Raw genomic sequence first — 23,848 nt, 5'->3', positions numbered from 1 at the left:
TCCGCTTTTATTATAAGTTACTTGCTAATTAATTATTAAATAATATTAATTTTGAAGTAGAAATAACTAGGTTCTCTTTTTTATAAGTATAAGTATTCAAATTAAATAAATATAGTTAGGATTGAACAATCTTTGATAATATATGTAGCATATTTACTGAAAAATTTATCTAGATATAAAATAATTGGTTTTATTCTTTTAAAAATAATACTTTATATTATATATTTGTAATAATTTTAATAAATTACTAATTATAATATTGCAAAATAATTAATGGTTACATATGTAAATTTAATTAGTTATTAAAGAAACTAAACGTTAAAAAATTTGATGATCAAATATAGTTAGATGGCTATTTAAAGTAAATTTTCTAATTCTATTAGAAACTATTTTTAGGTATTCAAAGCTCGACAAAGAAATAGTTATTATGCATAGTCAAATGCATTTTGTATATTTTAAAGTTAATTTATTTTTGTTTATATTAAAAGTAAAAGTAATACTATTCGTTAATATATAATATATCAATTTATTATTAGAGACTAGTTAATTTTTTTCATTCTTTATTTAAATTTATTATATATAATATTTTTTCTTTTCATGAATAAATATATTTTGTTAGTTGCAATGTATATCTTACTAAGAATTCAATTTATTAATATTTAGGTTTCATTCTTTATTAGATATTATATTATAAATTTTAATATCGATAGATAATTTTGAGATATTATTTTAATTTATATTATAAGTTACGGTAAAAATATGATGTATATGGAAACTCAAGGAGAATAGCTACTGAAGCAATTAGATTTATATTTTTAAACTTCAAATAAATTATTAGTAGATGTAAAGATTAATTAGTTATTAATATATATTACTTTTATATAAACGTAATATTTAAAAACTTAATAAAGACCTTAGCTTCTTTTTCTCTAACTTGAAAATAGTCAATATTACTAAAATTTCAAAATAAGAAAAAAAAAATTTTTTAAAGATTATTTAAAATAACTGTAGCTTAAAGTATCCGGATAAAACAGTAAGTAAATAATGATTTTTTAATTATTAAAAACAAGTTTTGCTTAAAATATTTTATTATCTACATTATTATATACAAATAATAGTTTAAAACATACTTTCAAATAATAACCTAAATCAGTAATTGTAGAACTATTATAATAAAGTGGAATAATATATTATTACATCACATAATCTATTACTCATTCCAGTAATGAGCTAGTAAAACATATGTCCATAGTTTTGCTCTTCTTGCTCCCCGAATTATAAATGCTTATAATGCAACATTGAAAGTGAATTTACCATAAAACAAGAATGTGCTTAAAAATGTAGTAACTAATTTAACCATACATGTATTAATGGATAAAGTGTTATATGCGGAACTTTGTAATAGATAACTGATTGTAACTGTAATTCTGCTTTAAATCATTGTAAAACATGTAGTGGTGAGCACTAAACACGGTGTGGCTCTTGCATGTTAGGTTATATATTTCATGATGGATTATGTACTTAATGTGATGAAGGATACGAACAAATTGATAGTTTTTGTTTTCCCATTCAAAAATTATCAAACGGGGCAATTGTAGGAAGCATTATAACTCTTTTTGTAATTTTAGGAATAATTGTTAGCTTGATATTCTATTTTATTTCCAAGAAAAAGAAATTAGCTTATTACAAAGACAATCTTATTTATCGTTAAGAAAGATAATGATGTATTATATTTTCATTAGTTATTGTAAAAGTGATAGTAGGGTAACTTATAATATGTTTACTATATAAAATTAATTTATTATTTAATTCGATAAGAAATTATCGATATATTAAATAATATGTTGAAGTAATATAGTGGTACTTAGACTGAATAAACTATTGAAACATGCTTAATCTCTGACTTTAATAATTAAATTTACATATGAGTTGTCATTTAAATTATTGTTGTATATATCTATAGTATATAATGAATAATAAATATAAATTAATGAAATAAAATATGAATAAAGATACAAAAAATAAAATCCAAGTTATTAAAAAGAATAATCTAGGATAATTTATCTGTGAATAGTGTAGAACAAAACATAATTCAGAAAATTAATATAAATTGCACCTTATAAGCCCCAAGCATAAACAATAAACGTATTAAAAGCCAGCTTAGAGAAAGAACGAAATCCAATATGAGTTAGAAGAAACAAATTCTGTAATAAAATTAGAAATACTATCAATTGGAGATTTCTTTTTTAAATAACTGGAAGGTGTAGTTGTTTTCACTGGAATTGGATATAAAGGAATTGGAATCAAATACGCTGATAACATTAGAGTTAAAAGAGTAAAGACGAAAACATTTTTAATTGAGAAGGTAACCTAGTGATATTCAGTATAAATTAGAATATTTAAATAATTTTTTGAATAAAAATAATATAATTTTTCAGAATTAAATGAAATATTATAAAAAATAGAGTTATAACTGCTAATATAATAAATGCATTTCATATTAAGTCATGCGTTTGTGATAAATTTAATTTGATATTAAAACGATCAGTTTCTAATCATTCTTAGTTTTCATTGATTCTTGCATCTTGAGTAATAAGAAGTTAACTAAACCTTCGTTTACTTATATAAATATCTTAGTAAGGATCAACAGATTTCTTTTAAATTTACTCAACTAAGTTTGATGCCTTTTCTAATTCAGTATATTTTTCTACTTCTGGAAACAAATATTCGAAAGTATCTAGTACATTTTTAATTTCTCCATTATTATCTAAAAGTCTACGTGGAATATGTATATTTTTTTGTTTGGAAACAGCTAATTGCCATACACTACGATCTTAAGTTTTTTATGCTAATATACTATGTTATTAAAATATATTATTCAATTTACGGAATGCTGTTATTGATTTAGACTATGCATTAGTAAATACAGAAAACTATTCAGAGTAATCAGTCCTTTTCATTTTAATCGAAGTAATAATATAAATAAAGTATTATTTCACAAGTTAAAATAAATTTAATATTATATAATATTAGTGTAATAATTATTCATAATTCAATAATGTTAGTCATCATTTCATTAACAATTTCATTGATTGAAGTTGCGAATATCGCAGTATGCTCTATTTCTTCTCATAATACATTTATTATAACAGCATTTACAGCAGTTATCTAATTCTTAATAGTGAAAATATTAGTTAGAAAAACCAATATTAAGTTTACACCAAACAAGGTTCAAATTTGTGTAATTTTAGCCGAATTTTTATCATTACCAGAAATAAAAGAAAAAATTTCATTCACTATAAGATTAGTTCAGCTGATTTTAATTATCCTAAGTAGTTATATAACATACTCCAAAATTACATTTTTGTAAGATATATAAAAAATGCTTATCATTAGAAATGAGTGAATTGGAATATCACTTCTTATCAACTGCCTCCATTTTTCGCTCAAGTTTACGCATTCCTTTTCCTTTTTTCATTTATTAATTAAAACTGACAGCTTATGTTATTTTTCGTTCGTCCCGTTTATTCATGAAATATCGTTATTTACCATTAACGACAGCCTCTTATTCTTTTTCTTTAAGTTGATTTTTAAAATCAATTTAGACCTGATGGGCCTTATATTATCCTAACTTTTATTTAGTTCTGTTAAACGCATTTTTTAAGTCATCCGAAGCATTTTTAGATTTAGATTATTATGCGAGTACAGTATATTCTTTTTATCGTATCTCAGATATAAAAGAATAATTTTCATAAATTTTTGATTTATCTAATTTTTCACCAGAAAACCTGGGATCATGATGCTTTGTCTATGTTATAATTTTTTCTTTAGGCTGTAATGAAATTGGTCTATTAGCCGAAAATTTCATCGGAGCATCCATTAATAAAAGGAATGAAAGAGGGAGCATTCAATTTATATGTACTATTTATTCACTTATTGTAAATGTTCGCCCAGCTATTGGAAAAGACGAAGAAGGAGGAGGCGAACCTGGTGATCTTCAAGGCGATGGTGGCGGAGCAGAAGAAGCAGAAGGACGAGGAGGACAAACGCCAGGAAACAGCGTTTTACGAGGACTTCGAGCTGGAGCTGTTCGATGCGGAGAAGCAGCAGAAGGAGCGCAAGACCTAGCTGGCAACGGGGACGGCATTCCACCGCATCCCGTCCCGCAACAAGCAGCGCACGCAGCGCCAGATCCAGTCCCTGGTGCCGCAGGAGCGCATCGTGAACAAGTGGTCGCCGGAGGACGTGGCGGCCCTGCGCGAGAACATCCGGCAGGTGGGGCTCAACATCAACTTCCTGCACATCCTGATGCCAGAGCGCACCCAGAATGCAATCAAGGCGCGCATACGCCTCGAGAACCCTCACGAGATCACCGAGCTGGCGCGCCAGTGCCGGGAGATCCCGGAGCACGTGCGCCAGGTGTACGCGCAGCTGGGCCGGCGGCACGGGGCGCTCGACCTGGACCTAGACCTTTCGGAGTACGAGCACCAGCGCGAGGAGCAGGCGGGAATGGCGGAGGAGGTGCGGGACCTGGTGGGAGAGTTCGAGGGCTGGTGAGCGCGGCGTGAATTTTTAGATTTAAGGAGGGAAAGGGAAAAGCTAGTGGAAGGGGTGAAATACCCGTATATACACATATAAAGGATAATCCCCACCCGGCTGCGAACGCCCATTCCTCAATGTAGATCTTCGTTAAAACTCTCACCGGAAAAAACATCACCCTCGACGTCGAGCCCACCGAAACCATCCAGTCGCTCAAGGCCAAGATCCAGGACAAGGAGGCCATCCCTCCTGACCAGCAACGTCTTATCTTCGCGGGTAAGCAGCTCGAGGACAACCGCACGCTCTCCGACTACAACATCCAGAAGGAGTCCACCATCCACCTCGTACTCCGTCTCAGAGGAGGCCAGTGAATGACGGTAATTTTCTTAGCACAACTAGTATCATATGTATAGTATACAATTCGAATCACCCATGCCTCTCCAAATGCAGGTTACCACGGCCGCATTCTTGGCCCAGCACCACACCACCGAGCAGGACGCCAGTGCGCTCTCCGTCTACGAGATGATGTTCCGGTTCAAATTCCCGCACCGCCTCGCCGTGAAGCTACACACGCTCCTCAACCCTAGGATTCCCATCAACTCACCTACCGCCAAACCGTTTGCGGAGATCCTTCAGCCTCGGTTGCGCTCTGTGATCTCCGCCCCAGATCTGGCGCTTCTCTCCCCGCTGCTGAAGTCCTTCTTCTCAACAAATTAGACTGCAGAAATACTACTCATTTAAACTATGCAGTCAACATTTTAACATATTTAAAAACTAAAACCATATCTAACATCAATTAATATTCTGAAAACAGACGCTCCTACACTCCTCCGGCATAAAGAAGCTATTTTACAAAAAATACATAATGTATAAATTAAATTATTAATTATAGATAATATATTTTAAATATTAAATAATTCAGATTTAGAATTATTAGATTTTTTAAATTAAGTTTCTTGCTGCGTGGTTTGTTTTAATTCAGTTACAAATTTATCGATTGTTCCTGGAACTGAAATGGCTATTCCAGAAAATAATGAGAATACAATTTTTTCACCATTTTTAGATCTTGACTAAGACTAGTTATTGCCACTCCTTTGTAAATCTCAGCATTTTGGTGTTCGTTTGAGTGGATAACTAATATGTGGTAGTTTTGCAGGAAAATTGGGTGGAATTTTTGGTGTTCAAGTAGTTTAATTCAGGGATATTTTGTACATAAAAGGACGTGTTTATTATTCTTTGAATTTTGAAGGATTAGAGAGAAATAATAATTATAATGAATAATAATGAATAATAATTTATTTTTATTTAAGAAAAAATATTTGAAGTAGTGTAATATAACCCTCAAGGTATATTTTTAAATATATACTTTTAGAAAATTAAAAATTGATTATATTATATAGTAAATATTAATACTTATAAAATGCGTTAAACGCTGAATAGAATAACTTTCACGAACCAAAATGCACTTATGTTGGCACCATTTTAGAATTAAGCATCTCATACATCACATAAGATGTATAGGGATATTGATCGCTTATCACGTGAGTAATCAAGGAACATTTATAGAACCCGTTCTATGTATGCATAGAAGCGTCCTATTTAAATAGAGGAACCTGAATAATTAATTAAAGAAGATTTTCCAATTATTTTATCAATGCGATATGGAAATGTGAGAAAGTTTGACTTAATGTATAGATAATAAGCATAGCAGGCTGGAATTAACAGGTTAATGTATAATTTGTTCACATTAGGTCGAACTTTTTCTTCTGCATATTTTTTAGCTAATCTTCTTAGAGATAGGGATTCATCCGGAAAGACTCCATTACATTATGCAGCAGCTGGAGGTGTTATTTTGGATGAATCAGGTATTAAGAATAGAATTGTTTTGAAACTAATGAATATTTAGGATAATCATGGAATTTCTGCACTTATGATAAGTTGTTTTTTAGGATATTCGTAAAATATAAAAATACTCCATCAAGAACTCCATCTTAGAGACAATTTAGGACGATCCTGTATCCATCATGCAGCTATGGGAAAAAGACCAGAAGTAGTATTGTAATTATGGGCTGATTTACATGGGTCCATAGATGAAATGGGTCGCGATATTTGGAATTACATCACGAAATATGGGATACGATCTAAAGTAGAACGTATGTTAACCTTAAAAGTTGGTGTTGATGTAAATGGAGATAACTGGAAGCGGAAAAAAGTAGATTTTCTAGGAGGTGGAATAGACGTAATTAGCCGTATGGAAGAATAGTAATATGTAAGTATAAAATTCGATTGATTATAAAATTTTCAAAACTCATTTTATGCTTTCACTTTGGCTAATAATTCTTCTCTTCTTAATTTTTTTTCCTCTTTCAGCTTACTCATTCGCAAGTCTTACATTTACAATTATAATGGTATTTCTCTTTTTGTTGTATAAATCTGAGAATCTGGTTTAATGAACTCTACCCCAATAAGTTTAACTAGCTCTGATTGTTTTTCTAATTCAGTATATTTTTCAACATCTGGAAATAGATATTCAAAAATATCAATAACTGACTTGATATTTCGATCTTCATCTAAGAGATAATGAGGTATATTCATATTCTTCATGTTTTAACTTGAAATATCTTAGATCGCTTTGTTTGAAATCTTTGTTAGAGATTATTTATGACTTTTCATTATATGGTTTATCTTTCTAAATGCAGTATGAGATTTTTATTGAGCCTAGAAGAATAAGGAATATTATTCTGAACAATTGGATTCTGCCTTCATTTTTTACTAATGTTTATTTTCAATAATTGCATAAAACAAGGTTTAATAAAACTAAGTTTCTTGTTTTGTATTATATTTATGTTATTTAGTCATTTAATTTTATACGTTTTTAATTTATTCTAAAATTCCACTTTGGCTTATTTTTGATTGATTCGTTCGATAATTTCATTCTTATCTTATATAAGTAAGTTAAGCTACATTATTAAAGTATTTTCTTCCTAAATTTGGAAAGCCTTATTAGTATTTTATTGAAACTTCTTCATATCTATTTTTAGTTCCGGAGACTCAATTTCTGCTACTTCCACTATAGGTTAGCGTACTTTTTATGTCTTATTTTGCTATAATTGATACCTTTCTGCTGTGATTAGCTAATTTTCTCGCTTAATATTCTAATTTTCTCCTTCTAACCTCATTTTCAAGTCAAGAAGGTATTGTTACTAATTTACTAAATCATCAATTGCAATAAAGGACTAGTTAAGCCAAGAAGAATTCAGTGTTTAATCAAAAAGGTCATTAGTACAAAAATCAGAATTTTATATGGATATATTCATTTATACAAACAATATTTTAAATATTATATTAATTATCTTATATAACTGTTTTTATAAATATAGTATTAATGAAACAACTTTGACAGATGCATTGCAGTATGAATTTCGGTGCATAGAATTATAAATTTTTATGTTGAATAATTATTGTCATGTCAGGTGAATTATAACCAAAATTACACGAAAAAATTAAAATAAGTTATCATGTTAAACGGCGATAACTAGATATATTTATATTGAATTTTTATATAACAATAAGGAACAACCTAATTAAATTTTTAAGGAGACGAGTTTTCTACAATTATATTACTCAAAAATATATAAATATCTAGAAATGGAGCAATGCGTCGTAGAGAACTGTTACTTGTGCACTGACGACATAAATACCTGTCAACACTGCAACGATAGTTACCAGCTAGAGTACAATGTATGTGTAGAAATCAACCCTGAATAGTAAAAAATTGACGTTATTATTGGTATTGTGATGGGAATCGTGTTTATCGGATTCATAGTCGGCATGTTAATTTATGCCATCCTCAACAAAATTAAGAATGATAAGAAAGCGAATAGAGAGAGATAGCCGTTGTTAGAAAATGATCATGATAATATCGAAGCAGTTGACGAACAAATTGCAACTAAGAAAAGCAGCAACAAAGCATGAGTAAGTACAAATACATATGATGTTTTATTATTTGTATTAGTTATATTTGCGACTGTTATCTGGGTGATTACATGATAATAAGTCGTTATCAAGATAATATTAATGCCGATATGATAACATTGACTGTAAATCTATAAATATTTAGTAATAATCATATCTTATTAATAGAAATAAAGTACCCTAGCAAATATTTATATGTTTTACATTACTCAAACTATCATAAGTGACAATAGTAACTACCATAGTGTTACATCTGCATTCAGTTATTTGTTAATATATAATTATATATTTATTAGTCAACTATAATTAGAATGATTATCACATTTAGCATATTTATAAATATTCAAAACATCTTTAGATAATACTTTTGATAGATTAAGTTTTAGTTTTATTTATTAGTCGATGTGTTATGTCCTGTTTGGTTCAAAATAATCACATATTATTTAATTTATTTTACATCCTTATACATCTTTTGATGACGATTATGTATTTATAATCAGAAATCATACAGCATTAACCATATTGTAATTTTATTATGTAGATATGTTGTGTCAACTTTATTTTTGCTTAAAAATATTTAATGATTTAAACAATAAAATTAAAAACTCATTTTGATTCTCAGAATGCTATTTCACAAACTTATTTCACTTCAGATAATCCAGAGTCAGCATGCATCTATGATACATTTGTTTTATTAACAATTTATTCATCTTGAGATAGCTTCCTAAAATATTAAGTTTATTACCATAAGAAAAATTGAGCAACAATAAATCCACTTATTTCTGTTACTGTAGGTATTATAAAAATCCATTTTATATCTAAAAATAAAGGAAGTACATATATTGTGACAACATTTACAATAAGTCTGTAAATCTACAAACATGTTGCTGTAATAATTCGTCTTCTCATCTAAAATACGCCCGATGCAAACATAATTGAGCCTTAAACGAACATGCCAAGATAACTTAATCTAAGTAGTGGGGTTGCCTCTGATACAAATTTTTTATTAGAATCAAACATTGAAATTAGGTAAGGCATTAATCCAATTATAAGCATTTATACAACAAATAAAATTCCTAGTGTCATCCAATCAGCATACAATATAAGCTTTTAAATGCGCTAATATTTACTTTACCCTAAATTATAAGATAATATGGCCAAAAATCCAAAGTAAATTCCCATTCTTGGTTAAGCCATCAATTATGAGATTCTTAGAAAAATCCCCCATACTGCTTAATATTATGTAGTTCTGCTACCTGCATATTTTGATATTTATGAACTTGTTAGCGCTTAAGCAATAATAGCTGGAATGGTATTAAATGCTGCAGGAATAAATTATTTAAAAGTTGTTTTTAGAAAAAACGAGCTAAATTTAATATATTTTTTATCAAACCGTATAATAGTAGATTTTATACCCCCAAAGAAGTTAAAAAGAATCCATATATCTACTACTAGTTGTGATACTACTGTTGAAATTGCTGCACATTACATTTTAAATGTATCTAGGAAAAAATTAAATAAAATTGAATCCATTATTATATTAAGAAATGAACTAACTATTAAGCAAATCATAGCCTCTTTTACCTTATTTTCTTGTCGTAATAAAGGAAGTAAAGCTCCATTTATGGTGTATGCCAAAACACCGATCGAGTACATTATCCACATATAATCAGATAAATATGTAAATACTGGTTCTGTTGTTGCTCCCAATCCTCTAGCGATTATATCTTTTAATGGTAATATTATAATAGGCATTACTATATTATAGAGCAGTACCAACATGAAGAATTGAGTTGCATAGTTTCTAGTATCCTCAATTCTGTTTTGACCTAATGCAGGCCCAATAAGTGATATGGCACCAACTGAAAGTGATTGCATCACAGTTATGCACACCAATTGTTCAAGCGAAGTGCCAACTGATGATGAAGCTAGGCCAGCCTCACCTAGATATTGCCCAATAAATACTGAACCTACTATCATATATAAAGTTAAAACTAAATATCCAACAAGATTATTGTAGGATTAATAAATTAAAACCTTAAAAATTGGTCCGTCGCCAAGATAAGAGACGTCTTTTTTGCATTAACCTTTCTTAATTATTTTAACTTTTTTCGTATGTTATTTGTCTAAAGGTTGATTTTAAATATCATATTTTACTTCTGAGATTTATATTTCATTTTAAGTCATTTTACACAATATCGAAAAGCTATATATGATTATATTAAAAAATGAATTGATTTTATTATTGAATTAATTATAATTTCTTGTGATCGTGAATTATGATAATAATGTATATTGTATGTTTCAGTTTAGTTGTTTATTTAAATACCACTTAAAAGATATAATAAAATTTATTTTTATATCATTATTATATATCAAAAACTTTACTATTTTTTTTGTTTATAAAAAATATATGGTTAAAAAACTATGTTAATTATTTGCTTACTAACAGAATGATAAATCCTCATATTATAAAAACCATAAAAATAATTTTTAATTTATTATCCATTATTCCATTAAAACTATATAAGTTCCTTAAGTATAAAGAATTTTACTTTACTTTGTCAGGATTTAAGTTATGTTTGAATTAACTATAACTTATGTTTCAATATACCAATAATAATCTGATATTAGTACTCGATTTAATATAAATTTAGTATAATGTACGACGGAATATTATAATAAACCTCTTGTTTTGGCAATTTTCTGTAGTATCTTAAATTGAAATATATCTATTTATATAGTCATATAATAATATTTAGTAATTCAGATATAAGTGTATCTTTATCAGTAATTTTTATTACATTATTTGTCAAACTCACTTTTCATGCACACTCATATGCCTCTATAAATGGCCTTTCTATTTAAATTTTCCACAACAAACACTGCAAACATATTCTCGTTCTTCACTATGAACTTTCATATGAACATCTAAAGTGTCCCGTCGTGCGAAGGCTTTTTCACATATTTAACAGATAAAACGCTTGTCACCAGTATGCAATGCCATGTGTGCCTATAAATGACAACGTTAACGGAACTACTTTTGACATATTTCACATGTAAAAATATTTGAATGGGATCCCAAGATGTGTGATTCAAGATCTGAGCGACGTGCAAATGCAGCATCACAATGCGAACAAGCAAATGACTCTAAAGTAGGTATATAGCAGGTATGTAGATCGAATGTGGGTGGTGATGGTGAACTATAAGCACAAAATGGGCAAATAGAAGGGTATGATTGCATTTATTTTTTAGGAATGAAATAAAGTCACTAATAAATAATATAATAATAAAATTTATGTATACTAAATTATAATTAAAAACTATAGAATATATTTAAATATAACATACTTTGAATATAATGCTAGCTGCTATACTATTTACTACATTTGTATAATTGTTAATATCTGGTGCAAGTTATACGGTGGGGGTGATACTATGCTCATATTTCAATGACACTAATATTATATATTATGAAATAAGAATTTAAGGGTAAATATTAATTGACTAATACATAAAGTTGTATTATACTATAAGTAAAATAGACTCTATGCTTTTTAAATAGGCTAATAATTTACTCTTAAAGATATAAGCATCTATATAAAACAATAAAATTAAATAATAACTCATTTCGTTATTTTCCAAAAATAAACATTTTCTCTACCTTCTTAAGCATAGTTTTAGTACTTAAGATCATCTTCTGGGAACATTCTCCCATAATTTTCTTGGCTGATATACTCACACTTAAGCCTGTTAACTTTACATATATCAAAAAAATTCAAATCATTTAAAGTTTTATTTGGTTAATGATGAGAAAATGTGCAATATGCAGTGCCATTATCTTTTAGAAGTTTAAAAGTGGATTTTGCTAGATTATCATGTTCATTATGGTTAAAGATAAGGTCACACAAAAATATTATATCAAATTATTAGTTAATAGTGTCTCCCCATAATAATGGTAATACTTCAACCGTAACATTGTTATTTTTCATATTATATTAAATATTTTCTAAAATTTCAAATTCTGGAAAGTCTGTTGCGACTACTTTTTAAGCACCATATTTTGCAGAATAAATACAAGGAATAGCTGCACCAGCACCAAATTCTAATACTGTCTTGTTTTAAACATTGATTGTTTTATTTTATATTTTTTCACAAATAAACTTTGAAGCGTTCCATAATACATGTCCCCATAGTGAATGATCAGGAATAAGACGAATTTTTAAATCTTAGTAGGTAAGATATGTAGGTGGTGGTGGTGTATCAGAAGATTCAGCAAAGTTCATTTAGATAGAATGGAAATGAAATTTATTGAATATAATATACTATTTATAATATTATTAGTAAATGAATGTTCACGTTCTATATCACAATTACAAATGCTGGCTAGATATATCTTCCTAATGGTTATCGTTATCCTATAGGATTTTATACTTCTTTAATTCTCGGAGAAGCTTTACTTTAAACCCAAATTTACCCCTCTCTTGCTCTCTGTTTCCAATTCTGCAAATTGTTATACCAATTTCGACAAAAACGATGCATATAATTGCTATAAACCCACCCCTATAGCCCCAATCTTATTAAGACTACGGCACATTTTATGTGACAACGCTCTCAATGCTTGCAAACAAGGCTAAAGAAATACTATTTCCGACAGATCTGGCCACAGTAGGAAATCCAGAGACCTTTGAAGCGTCCCCTTATTCTACAGACATCAACAACATTTTGTATGAAATCATCTAGATTGTCATAAATGCAACATTAGAAGTTCCATAAAGCACTGAATGACCGTAAAACATTGTCATAAAAAAGCAATTCAAGCTAATTAACAAAATAATTACTGAATTAAGAACAACTAAAGACGTCCAATTGGCGACTTTTGTCTGAACTTTTGGTATGATAATACTGAAAATAACTAATATAATTCCACTGATCATATTTACAATCCCAATAGTTCCAGATGAAATATTGAGTTTTCGCATAACTTGAGGGTAAATAAAAGTAATTCCACCTTAATTGACATAATTTAATGCATAAAGTATGAGCAAATCTGAAACCGGATTTTTAAGTAAATCTAAAGGTAAAATAGGGTCTTCAGCACGCTTTTCTACTACATAAAACAAAGATCCACCAAGAATTCCAGTAAAAGTTACTAAAATTAAATAATAATATTAGTTCATTGCTATTATAACGAAAAATGAACAAGTGCTAGCGATTGCTACTGTGATAAAAAGTCCACCCAACAAGTCAAAATGTTTGCTTGTCCTGACAGGATTATTGATGAATTAGAAGCTTGCAACCATTGAGATAAAAGCAAAAATACCAGCTATTAAGTTTATATAGCCGAAAAATAGCTTATCAATTAAAATACCAGAAATAAAAGGTATGAAAATAGCATTAATATTAGTAATCAAAATTGAAATGGAAATAGATTTACCACTTTCTGCCTAATTAGGAAACTTAGTGACAAGACCATTTTTGTTACTAACTGCTCCAGCAATCAAAATACCTGCAAAAACTCTGAAAACAATCAATAAAGGATAGTTTGTTATAAAAAATTAAGCAATTTGGACTATACTAAATAGACCATAGCATATACGTAAAACTAACGGCTATCCAAATCGCTCGCCAAACTTCGCAAGAGGGATGGCAGCTGCAGCTTAGGCTAGAAAGAATGTAGTTGAGTACCATTAAGACACAATTGGCTCTATTTTATAGTATTCTTAAATATATGGAAGTTGTTATGAAATAGATTATTCATCGAATTTCCAGGCAAGCTACGAGACGATATTGAATAAAATAAGATGACGTAGCTTGGTTTCCCCAACGTATTATCGTTCCATTTTTAAGAAATGTATTTTCTAATTATTTAATAATATAGATTTAAATATATATTTGTTGTTTTGTTGTTAATAGTATAACTTTTTAATCTTTTGTCAATATAAAATGAATAATTTATTTTAGCGTTAATCAAAATATTGTCGTACAGTTATACGTTAAAAAGATATAAACTTATTATTCTTATACAGTAATAGGTAAATAAATTTACAGACTAAAATATAATATTAAAAACTTTGAACTACTTCAGCAGCGGGGAGAGAAGCGCCAGATCTGGGGCGGAGATCACAGAGCGCAACCGAGGCTGAAGGATCTCCGCAAACGGTTTGGCGGTAGGTGAGTTGATGGGAATCCTAGGGTTGAGGAGCGTGTGTAGCTTCACGGCGAGGCGGTGCGGGAATTTGAACCGGAACATCATCTCGTAGACGGAGAGCGCACTGGCGTCCTGCTCGGTGGTGTGGTGCTGGGCCAAGAATGCGGCCGTGGTAACCTGCATTTGGAGAGGCATGGGTGATTCGAATTGTATACTATACATATGATACTAGTTGTGCTAAGAAAATTACCGTCATTCACTGGCCTCCTCTGAGACGGAGTACGAGGTGGATGGTGGACTCCTTCTGGATGTTGTAGTCGGAGAGCGTGCGGTTGTCCTCGAGCTGCTTACCCGCGAAGATAAGACGTTGCTGGTCAGGAGGGATGGCCTCCTTGTCCTGGATCTTGGCCTTGAGCGACTGGATGGTTTCGGTGGGCTCGACGTCGAGGGTGATGTTTTTTCCGGTGAGAGTTTTAACGAAGATCTACATTGAGGAATGGGCGTTCGCAGCCGGGTGGGGATTATCCTTTATATGTGTATATACGGGTATTTCACCCCTTCCACTAGCTTTTCCCTTTCCCTCCTTAAATCTAAAAATTCACGCCGCGCTCACCAGCCCTCGAACTCTCCCACCAGGTCCCGCACCTCCTCCGCCATTCCCGCCTGCTCCTCGCGCTGGTGCTCGTACTCCGAAAGGTCTAGGTCCAGGTCGAGCGCCCCGTGCCGCCGGCCCAGCTGCGCGTACACCTGGCGCACGTGCTCCGGGATCTCCCGGCACTGGCGCGCCAGCTCGGTGATCTCGTGAGGGTTCTCGAGGCGTATGCGCGCCTTGATTGCATTCTGGGTGCGCTCTGGCATCAGGATGTGCAGGAAGTTGATGTTGAGCCCCACCTGCCGGATGTTCTCGCGCAGGGCCGCCACGTCCTCCGGCGACCACTTGTTCACGATGCGCTCCTGCGGCACCAGGGACTGGATCTGGCGCTGCGTGCGCTGCTTGTTGCGGGACGGGATGCGGTGGAATGCCGTCCCCGTTGCCAGCTAGGTCTTGCGCTCCTTCTGCTGCTTCTCCGCATCGAACAGCTCCAGCTCGAAGTCCTCGTAAAACGCTGTTTCCTGGCGTTTGTCCTCCTCGTCCTTCTGCTTCTTCTGCTCCGCCACCATCGCCTTGAAGATCACCAGGTTCGCCTCCTCCTTCTTCGTCTTTTCCAATAGCTGGGCGAACATTTTAATAAATATTATTATATTTATATAATACTAATTTACAGTTTCTGTAAAATAATGAATAATGGTTATTATATTATTTAAAATGATAACCGCCAAAAATGCACAACTCATTAGGAAACCCTAATACAACTTAAAGACCTTTAATTTAACCATATTCGCCTCTCAAAACGTACTAAAAGACACGGTAAATTACTCTTAGTAACCTATAAGACCACGAATCCTAATAAACAAAAATATAATAATCCTACTAGAAACAACGTAATAAATGGTCGTTATATTAGTCTCCATTCGTGTTGGATCAGGTACAGATGCTTACGCCGAAACGGCACAAGCTTCCTTCTAAGGAGTGGGACAGTAGCGTCCAAAAAGTCGATAGTAAATTCTTGCGAATTCAAAAGTTGCAAGATCAGAGTTCAATCTTTAAGTAGACTCTATCGAAGATGTCATCAAGCCCTGTAAGAACCTGTTAAACCCCGTAAAGATAAGTTTAAGAACATAATTTATTAATGTCGAGCTTGAGACCAAAAACTGGGCTAAACCACACGGCAGAGTTTCACAAAGGCCGAAGATATTAACGGGAGCGATAAATTGAAAATATGGGTTGGTGAAAATTGAAACTACTATTATTATTTAATATTTATATTATATTAAAACGTGATAAATAGTATTTTTAATTATAATAAAATAGCGTATTTTACATGTATTCAAATTAAATATTGTGGGAAATAGGGCCCAAATCCTTATTAAGATTTACGACCCTACAAAAATAAAACGTATACAACCATATAATTATTAAGTCAATTTTTTTAAATCGTCTTAAAATGGAGAATCTTTTTACATTAAATTCTGCAAATAACGATGACAGATATGAACATATAACAACCCCTTTTCCAGAGGAGTCCAAAGCGGCTAGCGCGCCCAAAAGCCATCTAGATCGGCTCCCGGAGTGACAATTAAATATTCAGAAGCAGCGACAGAACCACCCCTTTCTAGACGGCTTTTTATTTCTATTAATTTCTACGAATTTTATATTCTCAGAAACTATGGAAGAAGTCAACACTGCTGATTTTTCTTCTATTAACAACGGTGTCTAATTGTGTACTTTTTAACACTCCAGACAACACTACCATCCTTCAGTTTCAGAAGCCGCTTCAACTTTAATAGTCTTCAGAGATTGTATTTCAAGAAATTTGAGAGAGTGAAAATCGATCCTATGCACTACTAAAAAATAGTCAAAAATATCCCTAAATACCTCATTTTGGGCATAAATTCGGTCCTAAACTATAACAATATTAATAAGAGTTTATAAATCAATGTTTAAAACTGCAACTACAAGATTGTCCAAATCTAAAACTTTATTATTATCAAATATTATATACTATTAATAACATAATAAAAATTTTCCAAATTTTCCGAATTCTACGACGTTTTCACCATCGAAAATAGCGAGATTTCCATCACAGAAAACAAGTTTTTCTGCCCTTCCAAAAATTTGAAAGTAGCCAGTAAAGTCCTTTAACTCTGATACGCCTATTATTTTGAGCTGATTCGCATCACAAATTATGACCTTTTCGTTCCAAAATGTTACCCCAAAGCTTTTAATTAAAGGAGCAGGAAATGAAAATTCCAGTGAATTTCCCGTATAATATCGCTCTGCTAAAGGTGGAAAATAATGATTTTTAACGAAATTCATACCGCAAAATGAATGTGGAAATGAAACTTTTTGTTCTCTCTTAAAATTGCCACTAAGCTCAAATAGGCGTTTTAAATGAGGTCGAAATGCCACAATTTCACCGTTTTCTATATGTGGAAATGAGTCAGAAACAGAAATAAACTGATCCATTTTATTTTATATACTTCAATAAATATAAAAATCATATTATCTCAATTTCAGGATTACCTGATTCAAAGTTATCCCAGCTAGTATCATATTCTGCTTCCTAGTCAATTGTTCTAATTAATCTAGCCGGATTTCCACCAATGAGTGAGTTAGTTTCGAAGCTTTTTGTGACCACACTACCTGCAGCAACAACGCAACCATCCCCTAATACAACACCTGGAAGGATAACCACGCTACCACCAATCCAAACCCTGCTGCCAATTTTAACTGGTTTACCTTGCAAAAGACGTGAAGTAGAGCGCTATACTGCACACATAGGATGGTTAACTGTATAAATTGATGTATTTGGTCCCACAAGTACATCGTCACCAAATGTAACAGGGCAGGAGTCCAAGATCGTTAAATTTGAATTTCCGAAGAAGTTGTACCCAAAGTGAATATTTACACCAAAATCGAACTTAATATTCTATGCTAGAACACACCTACCACGTATAGACCCAACAATCTGCTGAATAAGCAATCTCGGTGCTTTTTCCGTATAAATAGTAGTTGGATCAAATTCGTTATATTTCTTGCACAATTACCAACATTTACCCTAAATAGCCCAAAGATTCTCGTCAAAACTGTTATATTTGTCCCCGTCTACCATTTTCTGAAAATTAGTTTTTTCTGTTTGCATTGTCAGAAAAATAATTCGATTATTATATTCTAATATATATTTTTCACTTCTCAAACGTCGTCGGTCCAGTCGTCCAAATCGAGGTCCTCGCTGCCTTCGACTTTGTTCAGATTAAATCGGCCTGCCGTTTTGGGCCGGAATGCCGTCGAATTCGTTGAGTTGGCAGAATTCAAGAAGGACAGCGCTGGCTTCGTATTTTGTTTTTTGCTGCTCATGCTGTTAAAGCTCAAATCATCTGATAATTCAACTTTTCGCTCCTAAAATTTTTCGTTATTTCCTTATCGGGGCTTTTCACTTTCCGAGTCTGAGAGGAGATTTACTGGAATTTTTTGAGTGTTTTTGGAGAGGGAGGATCGCCCGATGGAGCCCAGGGAGATCTGGTCTAGGTCTAAAGAAGATGAGGAGGCCTTTTCTGGCTAATTTTTGACGATTTTTGCAGGTTTTGGAGGCGTCATTTTCGTTGATAGGCCTGAACTGGACTCTATCATGACTGGTTTTATCGGTTTTACGACGTAAATGGGTTGTTCGTCATTAGAAATTAGCGAGTTAAACGATGGGGAATCATTGTCCTTATGTTGGTCAGTTTTGTTCACGTAAAGTGATGAAATTGATGAGTTATTAAGTGTATTATCTTCGTCTTAAATAACTACAGGTGGTTTTGAAAAATGTTATTAAGGCTATTCTAGCTGCTGTTATGCCTTTTAATAAATGTAATTGATGCCTTTTACACTAGAAGTTGATTAATTTAAAGATATATTTTGTTCATTTTCTTCAAGCTCATAATCTGTGACGTGTTGACTAGCACTTTTTTCCGTCAGCTAAACTGCTGTTTTAGGGCATTTTTCACTAACTTCTTCACGACTCATTGATTTTTCAGTCAGTTTCTACTCGTTAATTGAGGAGTCTGACCCAGATTTTACAATATGAATGGTTGACACTAAGGAGTTGATGATCTTTTCGTCGGTATTTAAATTTCCTTGTTACTGAATCTGCTAGATTGGGGCTCTTGTAATGCATGAATTTTCTATTGTTTGTTGAGTTAATTGCGTTTAGTTTGTAGGATGCACTTACTATTTTGTAGGTGAAATTGGTAGACCAATAGTTTGAGAGATTTCTTAAACTGGTTTGCTCGTAGAAATTTGTTACTAAATTAGTTAATTAATTAAATTCAAATCTATAGCTTACGGTTATTAGGGCTAATATTATGGCTGATATTGAACTTATTAAGGCACATATTGAACTTGAAGCTGCTATTTTTGTAACAATTACATAACTAAATCTTGCATACGCATATTCTATTATTCTAACATAAATATTCTATCTTCTAAACGTAATATCTAATTCGAAATTTATGAATTTGGCGTAAATCCTTATGCATACGGCTGTTGATATTAGTGCTGGAATTGTTATTAATTCCCTTAATAACTATTTGATTCATTTCTTGAATCTTCATATTCGGTATTAAATTTAACTTTTCGCTCCTGATTTACATTCGAATAATTTACCGTTTTTCCGTTAACGAAAATCAAACTATGTATCATTTCCTTCAGTTTAGCCTCAAAAAGAGCTTCTGCTTCGACGGTATTGCCCTTGGTATAAATTTCTTTGATTTGTGTTTTTTATAAAAAATTGAACTGAGTCAAATCCTAAATCTGATTCCATTAAATATTGAGAACTTCAAGCTTCTAACACGTCTATATCCCATCTAATACGGATAGCTAATTGTCAGAAACATCTAGTTCACGCAGTTGCCCGCAACCGTTGAGCTGAAGCAGAAATAGACTATTACGCTTTAAATTTAGTGCTTCTAGTTACGGTAATGATGGAATAGCGATGAAAGAGGAAAGTTAATTGTATGAGAGGTCAATTGATCTTAGATTTAGTAAGGATAATAAGTCATTTGCTTGAGAAATGGCATTGTGTGAAAAATTAACTGAAACTAGGCTAGTGAACATACGAATGGACTAGATATTAGATAACGCATGATTTTGCATATTTATAGAAACTACTTGTTGCGGTGTTTGTTTATTTTGTTTTTCTAGAATATATGCTGGTTCTAACATTTTGCAGAAATGATTTAATAATATATATTTTTATATAATAATAGTAAATTTATTAAAAATGAAAAATTATTTATGAGAAAAGTGAAATAATAAGTTGGTAAGTCGTCGACTTTAGTGTTGAATTATGTTAGATATTATGAGTAAATCACAGGAAATAAATGAAATACCATATATAGAATACATTTATAGAAATATATAGAAAATTAAGTTTTAATTTACTTAGAATACTAAAATAATTATTTTGACTCTATTTACTCAAATTATGAGCTTATATACAATGTTATTAGATGTATATAGTTCATAAAACAATAAGTTAAATTTTACTATTGGAAAATAACAATATTAGTATAATACACTAAATTTGCTATCTTATGTCCTTAAAATTAGGCTTTCTAAAAATAAATTAGAATTTACATAATTATACTGTATTATGTTATATACTTTCTAAATGTAAGTGTACTCAGTATTAATATATATAGTCTCAACATTAATTATGAAGTATTTTTATATTTAAAGTATGCGATACTATAAACTTGTTAAAAAAAGATTTGTATTTTTACTTCTGATTAATAAAATATTATAGCAATATCTTCTAGTCTATTATTCAAAAATATTAATCACTTCTTGAAATATTATGCATCTATTTATATTTGAATTTTATCAATATTCCGATCAAATGAAAAAAATCCTGTTATATGATAAAAATTTATTATTATCGATTAAATTTTTTAATTATAAGTAAGTATAAAAATTATTGGCGATACAACTACGTCACTATTATAATGAAAAAATATAAGTTTAATTTTCATTATAATTTTATTTTTGAGATTATACTGTTATATCCCTTTGTGAGGCATGAACTAGAAATACTTTTAACTATATCTACAAAGGAGAATAGAAGATTGTCTTCATATCCTTAATATCACACTTGATAAATATATTTCCAATAGTTTAGCAAATATATGGCATAATCATATTGATAATAATAATTGTATGACATGAACCTGCCATATAGTTGTGGAAATTATCATAAAATTCCAGAACTGTGTAGGTTTAAATTTTTAACTCTACATCTGACTATTATTTTAGCATTAAACTATATAATTTTAAGGTAAAATGATAGTAATATATTTTATTAGGTGTTAGTGATTCTATCAAATCAACAAATGAAGTATTCAAATATTTAAAATATTAGTATATAGGTAAACATGCTAAGTATTGTCATTACTTTTCATCAACAAATGCGTTTATCTTTCAATAATTTATTGTGGAAGTATGTTATTTCACCCAATCTTACACCTCAGTGCAATCCACAAGAAAACTACACCCGACGCTAGATTTTTAATCCAGGTAAACCCATGCCTAACTTTAACCTTATTATAATTGAACACTGATAACCAAGTCGGCCCAAGCAGGAGACTAGGAAAATCTTAGCTGTACAAAAACTTGAGAATTTAGTGGAATCTATAAGAATTCAATGTCTCTGGACGCTAATTACAACTGGAAGCGCACCAAGTGAGCATACATGACTGACGGCATTGACAGACGTTCATTTTACTGAGAATATAGAGTGAAATACAAAAATTTACGTAAATAAGTAAAAAAACTCAAAGATCAGCCTCTACTAACTTCTTGTAATCGAATTTATTTCCTTCATCCAAATCTTAATTTTATGCTCCAGCAATGCTATTCTGCTTCACCATAACCAAGTTAGTAACGCTGAACACCGTAGTTATGGTCTGTGGAGGTAGAACTGCGCTGGTGTTGAAGCTCGCGCTTTGCTTCAGTTTCGTTTAAAACTGCTTTACTTTAGCAGCATCTATCGACTGCTCGTATAGTTCTTTGAGTACAAATTAACTATGGTGCTGCTTTCGCTCATTAAGAGGTATCCCTATATCTGGTAATTGTTAAGTTGCCGTAGAACCCATTTTTGGGAAATTCAATTCGATCAATATATATAATTTGGTACTCCTTGGGCAATATGTTGAAAATAGCAAATAAATTGTATAATAAAATTTGATTTATTTACTTGACTCAATACTATAGAATATTAATTATATATCTTTTATACATTAAATTATGCAAAACTAATAAAATAATTTTATAAATGACTTCGTCTTTTTCTGAATTTTCCTTGGACGATAATTCGTCAAGATGTTTGGAAAATAAAATTTAAACGCTGAAAAAGTCATTCTCCTTTTAGATAGACATTACAGAGCCAATAGATGAGCTAGGATAATTGAAATTACGAGTAAAATACCCAATATCTAAATTTTCATAGTAAATACCAAAACCGTAATAAACCCAAGCGAAATTCAATCTTAACTAGCATTTTTAAAGTTTTTTTAAACTAAATAAGCCACCGCCAAACTATTTATAACATAAAAAATTACTAAAACTTGTAAGATAAGGTACACCACAAGTATATCGATCCACAGTATATAAGTATTATTTATCAAATGATTATAATTATGAATTTTATCTATCTTAACCTATTGATCAAAAAGTTTTAGATTAAATATCAAATGACATTGATCGAACACATCCACTGATTGCTAACTTTAACACAGAAGTTAATTTACAAGCATTATTCAGAATTTTAAAAGCATAATCTGCTAGACTCCCCGAACTAGGTTATATACAAGGGATGAATTTTATAGCTGGGATATTCCTTATGTTTTTATCAGAAAGCGAGGCATTTGGTTGCTTTGCAGGATTAGTAGATAAAATCAAAATGATATGGTCAAACAATCTATAAGGTGCTAATACATTAGCATAATACGCACTAAATATAATAAAACCTTTAAATTCTAATTTATTTAAATATTTAGAGGCGTATTCTCTATAATCAACTTTCTCTACATTTTTCCTGTCATTTTATTAAACCTTCCTCCCTTTTAAAATATCTCTTCGTATTTTTGACTAAATAGTAGCGGAGGGATACAAAGGTCTTGTAAGGCCTGCAATAGCACTCGCTATGCATGCAGCTAAAGGACTAATTTGCTATGATCCTGATTTTGAGAAGTGGTTTAATTAACTAACCTTAACATAGAGATTAAATGGTATCAGTATAATTAATATGGATGTTGTGAACGCTTAGCAGCATCTTAGACTAATTGGATATTCTATTTAGGAGCAAAACTTTTAAAACGAAATTTTAAAGGTCAAACTAAGTTCAGCAAGTGTAAATGAGTTTATGAACAAATGATGACGCATAATTGCAGTGGTATGTTGATGTTTTGTGAGTTTGGCATTAACCTATTTTTGTATATTTAGTATCCTAGTATATTTTATCTACTATTACCTTATATTTTTACTAATTTTGTATATTAATGATCTACACACACCTAGACCTCCCCTGTTCAACCATATCGCTA

The 23,848-nt window shown here is 31.1% G+C and overlaps 26 protein-coding genes across 26 annotated transcripts; 10 read left to right on the top strand and 16 right to left on the bottom strand. All coding sequences in view use genetic code 6, as the record gives it.

Moving 5' to 3' along the window:
• Nucleotides 1-1,225: 1,225 nt before the first annotated feature.
• On the top strand, nt 1,226-1,723 carry SS50377_22604 (Cysteine-rich membrane protein 2; the record flags this gene model as incomplete). The annotated part of the gene is made up of 1 exon (XM_067906492.1): nt 1,226-1,723. The coding sequence occupies one exon, from the start codon at nt 1,226-1,228 to the stop codon at nt 1,721-1,723; it is 498 nt and encodes a 165-aa protein (XP_067765760.1).
• A 246-nt stretch (nt 1,724-1,969) lies between these two features.
• SS50377_22603 (Zinc-finger of C2H2 type-containing protein) lies at nt 1,970-2,377 on the top strand (the record flags this gene model as incomplete). The annotated part of the gene is made up of 1 exon (XM_067906491.1): nt 1,970-2,377. The coding sequence occupies one exon, from the start codon at nt 1,970-1,972 to the stop codon at nt 2,375-2,377; it is 408 nt and encodes a 135-aa protein (XP_067765759.1).
• Nucleotides 2,378-2,555: 178 nt separating this feature from the next.
• SS50377_22602 (uncharacterized protein) lies at nt 2,556-2,960 on the bottom strand (the record flags this gene model as incomplete). Its single annotated transcript, XM_067906490.1, has 1 exon — nt 2,556-2,960. The coding sequence occupies one exon, from the start codon at nt 2,958-2,960 to the stop codon at nt 2,556-2,558; it is 405 nt and encodes a 134-aa protein (XP_067765758.1).
• Nucleotides 2,961-3,415: 455 nt separating this feature from the next.
• Nucleotides 3,416-3,868, bottom strand: SS50377_22601 (Ribosomal RNA processing protein 36; the record flags this gene model as incomplete). Its single annotated transcript, XM_067906489.1, has 1 exon — nt 3,416-3,868. The coding sequence occupies one exon, from the start codon at nt 3,866-3,868 to the stop codon at nt 3,416-3,418; it is 453 nt and encodes a 150-aa protein (XP_067765757.1).
• A 74-nt stretch (nt 3,869-3,942) lies between these two features.
• On the top strand, nt 3,943-4,557 carry SS50377_22600 (uncharacterized protein; the record flags this gene model as incomplete). Its single annotated transcript, XM_067906488.1, has 1 exon — nt 3,943-4,557. One exon carries the CDS (start codon nt 3,943-3,945, stop codon nt 4,555-4,557), a length of 615 nt encoding a protein of 204 aa, XP_067765756.1.
• Nucleotides 4,558-4,676: 119 nt separating this feature from the next.
• Nucleotides 4,677-4,910, top strand: SS50377_22599 (Ubiquitin; the record flags this gene model as incomplete). Its single annotated transcript, XM_067906487.1, has 1 exon — nt 4,677-4,910. One exon carries the CDS (start codon nt 4,677-4,679, stop codon nt 4,908-4,910), a length of 234 nt encoding a protein of 77 aa, XP_067765755.1.
• Nucleotides 4,911-4,944: 34 nt separating this feature from the next.
• On the top strand, nt 4,945-5,826 carry SS50377_22598 (uncharacterized protein; the record flags this gene model as incomplete). Its single annotated transcript, XM_067906486.1, has 1 exon — nt 4,945-5,826. The coding sequence occupies one exon, from the start codon at nt 4,945-4,947 to the stop codon at nt 5,824-5,826; it is 882 nt and encodes a 293-aa protein (XP_067765754.1).
• Nucleotides 5,827-5,959: 133 nt separating this feature from the next.
• Nucleotides 5,960-6,829, top strand: SS50377_22597 (uncharacterized protein; the record flags this gene model as incomplete). Its single annotated transcript, XM_067906485.1, has 1 exon — nt 5,960-6,829. The coding sequence occupies one exon, from the start codon at nt 5,960-5,962 to the stop codon at nt 6,827-6,829; it is 870 nt and encodes a 289-aa protein (XP_067765753.1).
• An 11-nt stretch (nt 6,830-6,840) lies between these two features.
• Nucleotides 6,841-7,305, bottom strand: SS50377_22596 (uncharacterized protein; the record flags this gene model as incomplete). Its single annotated transcript, XM_067906484.1, has 1 exon — nt 6,841-7,305. One exon carries the CDS (start codon nt 7,303-7,305, stop codon nt 6,841-6,843), a length of 465 nt encoding a protein of 154 aa, XP_067765752.1.
• An 89-nt stretch (nt 7,306-7,394) lies between these two features.
• On the bottom strand, nt 7,395-7,856 carry SS50377_22595 (uncharacterized protein; the record flags this gene model as incomplete). Its single annotated transcript, XM_067906483.1, has 1 exon — nt 7,395-7,856. The coding sequence occupies one exon, from the start codon at nt 7,854-7,856 to the stop codon at nt 7,395-7,397; it is 462 nt and encodes a 153-aa protein (XP_067765751.1).
• Nucleotides 7,857-8,187: 331 nt separating this feature from the next.
• Nucleotides 8,188-8,514, top strand: SS50377_22594 (uncharacterized protein; the record flags this gene model as incomplete). The annotated part of the gene is made up of 1 exon (XM_067906482.1): nt 8,188-8,514. One exon carries the CDS (start codon nt 8,188-8,190, stop codon nt 8,512-8,514), a length of 327 nt encoding a protein of 108 aa, XP_067765750.1.
• Nucleotides 8,515-9,132: 618 nt separating this feature from the next.
• SS50377_22593 (Na+ driven multidrug efflux pump) lies at nt 9,133-10,701 on the bottom strand (the record flags this gene model as incomplete). Its single annotated transcript, XM_067906481.1, has 1 exon — nt 9,133-10,701. The coding sequence occupies one exon, from the start codon at nt 10,699-10,701 to the stop codon at nt 9,133-9,135; it is 1,569 nt and encodes a 522-aa protein (XP_067765749.1).
• A 631-nt stretch (nt 10,702-11,332) lies between these two features.
• On the bottom strand, nt 11,333-11,758 carry SS50377_22592 (Zinc finger domain-containing protein; the record flags this gene model as incomplete). Its single annotated transcript, XM_067906480.1, has 1 exon — nt 11,333-11,758. One exon carries the CDS (start codon nt 11,756-11,758, stop codon nt 11,333-11,335), a length of 426 nt encoding a protein of 141 aa, XP_067765748.1.
• Nucleotides 11,759-12,140: 382 nt separating this feature from the next.
• On the bottom strand, nt 12,141-12,800 carry SS50377_22591 (Nicotinamide N-methyltransferase; the record flags this gene model as incomplete). The annotated part of the gene is made up of 1 exon (XM_067906479.1): nt 12,141-12,800. The coding sequence occupies one exon, from the start codon at nt 12,798-12,800 to the stop codon at nt 12,141-12,143; it is 660 nt and encodes a 219-aa protein (XP_067765747.1).
• Nucleotides 12,801-12,881: 81 nt separating this feature from the next.
• SS50377_22590 (Major facilitator superfamily protein) lies at nt 12,882-14,357 on the bottom strand (the record flags this gene model as incomplete). Its single annotated transcript, XM_067906478.1, has 1 exon — nt 12,882-14,357. One exon carries the CDS (start codon nt 14,355-14,357, stop codon nt 12,882-12,884), a length of 1,476 nt encoding a protein of 491 aa, XP_067765746.1.
• Nucleotides 14,358-14,921: 564 nt separating this feature from the next.
• On the bottom strand, nt 14,922-15,155 carry SS50377_22589 (Ubiquitin; the record flags this gene model as incomplete). The annotated part of the gene is made up of 1 exon (XM_067906477.1): nt 14,922-15,155. The coding sequence occupies one exon, from the start codon at nt 15,153-15,155 to the stop codon at nt 14,922-14,924; it is 234 nt and encodes a 77-aa protein (XP_067765745.1).
• Nucleotides 15,156-15,274: 119 nt separating this feature from the next.
• Nucleotides 15,275-15,889, bottom strand: SS50377_22588 (uncharacterized protein; the record flags this gene model as incomplete). Its single annotated transcript, XM_067906476.1, has 1 exon — nt 15,275-15,889. The coding sequence occupies one exon, from the start codon at nt 15,887-15,889 to the stop codon at nt 15,275-15,277; it is 615 nt and encodes a 204-aa protein (XP_067765744.1).
• Nucleotides 15,890-15,971: 82 nt separating this feature from the next.
• On the top strand, nt 15,972-16,481 carry SS50377_22587 (uncharacterized protein; the record flags this gene model as incomplete). The annotated part of the gene is made up of 1 exon (XM_067906475.1): nt 15,972-16,481. The coding sequence occupies one exon, from the start codon at nt 15,972-15,974 to the stop codon at nt 16,479-16,481; it is 510 nt and encodes a 169-aa protein (XP_067765743.1).
• A 106-nt stretch (nt 16,482-16,587) lies between these two features.
• On the top strand, nt 16,588-16,839 carry SS50377_22586 (uncharacterized protein; the record flags this gene model as incomplete). The annotated part of the gene is made up of 1 exon (XM_067906474.1): nt 16,588-16,839. One exon carries the CDS (start codon nt 16,588-16,590, stop codon nt 16,837-16,839), a length of 252 nt encoding a protein of 83 aa, XP_067765742.1.
• An 11-nt stretch (nt 16,840-16,850) lies between these two features.
• Nucleotides 16,851-17,732, bottom strand: SS50377_22585 (uncharacterized protein; the record flags this gene model as incomplete). The annotated part of the gene is made up of 1 exon (XM_067906473.1): nt 16,851-17,732. One exon carries the CDS (start codon nt 17,730-17,732, stop codon nt 16,851-16,853), a length of 882 nt encoding a protein of 293 aa, XP_067765741.1.
• A 31-nt stretch (nt 17,733-17,763) lies between these two features.
• SS50377_22584 (Maltose O-acetyltransferase) lies at nt 17,764-18,408 on the bottom strand (the record flags this gene model as incomplete). Its single annotated transcript, XM_067906472.1, has 1 exon — nt 17,764-18,408. The coding sequence occupies one exon, from the start codon at nt 18,406-18,408 to the stop codon at nt 17,764-17,766; it is 645 nt and encodes a 214-aa protein (XP_067765740.1).
• A 50-nt stretch (nt 18,409-18,458) lies between these two features.
• Nucleotides 18,459-20,471, bottom strand: SS50377_22583 (uncharacterized protein; the record flags this gene model as incomplete). Its single annotated transcript, XM_067906471.1, has 1 exon — nt 18,459-20,471. The coding sequence occupies one exon, from the start codon at nt 20,469-20,471 to the stop codon at nt 18,459-18,461; it is 2,013 nt and encodes a 670-aa protein (XP_067765739.1).
• A 771-nt stretch (nt 20,472-21,242) lies between these two features.
• SS50377_22582 (uncharacterized protein) lies at nt 21,243-21,563 on the bottom strand (the record flags this gene model as incomplete). The annotated part of the gene is made up of 1 exon (XM_067906470.1): nt 21,243-21,563. One exon carries the CDS (start codon nt 21,561-21,563, stop codon nt 21,243-21,245), a length of 321 nt encoding a protein of 106 aa, XP_067765738.1.
• Nucleotides 21,564-21,754: 191 nt separating this feature from the next.
• SS50377_22581 (uncharacterized protein) lies at nt 21,755-22,024 on the bottom strand (the record flags this gene model as incomplete). Its single annotated transcript, XM_067906469.1, has 1 exon — nt 21,755-22,024. One exon carries the CDS (start codon nt 22,022-22,024, stop codon nt 21,755-21,757), a length of 270 nt encoding a protein of 89 aa, XP_067765737.1.
• A 54-nt stretch (nt 22,025-22,078) lies between these two features.
• Nucleotides 22,079-22,399, bottom strand: SS50377_22580 (uncharacterized protein; the record flags this gene model as incomplete). The annotated part of the gene is made up of 1 exon (XM_067906468.1): nt 22,079-22,399. One exon carries the CDS (start codon nt 22,397-22,399, stop codon nt 22,079-22,081), a length of 321 nt encoding a protein of 106 aa, XP_067765736.1.
• A 179-nt stretch (nt 22,400-22,578) lies between these two features.
• Nucleotides 22,579-23,679, top strand: SS50377_22579 (Rab-GTPase-TBC domain-containing protein; the record flags this gene model as incomplete). The annotated part of the gene is made up of 1 exon (XM_067906467.1): nt 22,579-23,679. The coding sequence occupies one exon, from the start codon at nt 22,579-22,581 to the stop codon at nt 23,677-23,679; it is 1,101 nt and encodes a 366-aa protein (XP_067765735.1).
• Nucleotides 23,680-23,848: the final 169 nt, after the last annotated feature.

Source organism: Spironucleus salmonicida, chromosome 3, assembly GCF_000497125.1.
Source record: "Spironucleus salmonicida strain ATCC 50377 chromosome 3, whole genome shotgun sequence".
NCBI classification, from domain to species: domain Eukaryota; phylum Fornicata; order Diplomonadida; family Hexamitidae; genus Spironucleus; species Spironucleus salmonicida.
Note: the sequence above shows the minus strand (reverse complement) of the source record. Positions and strands in the feature narration are given on the sequence as shown.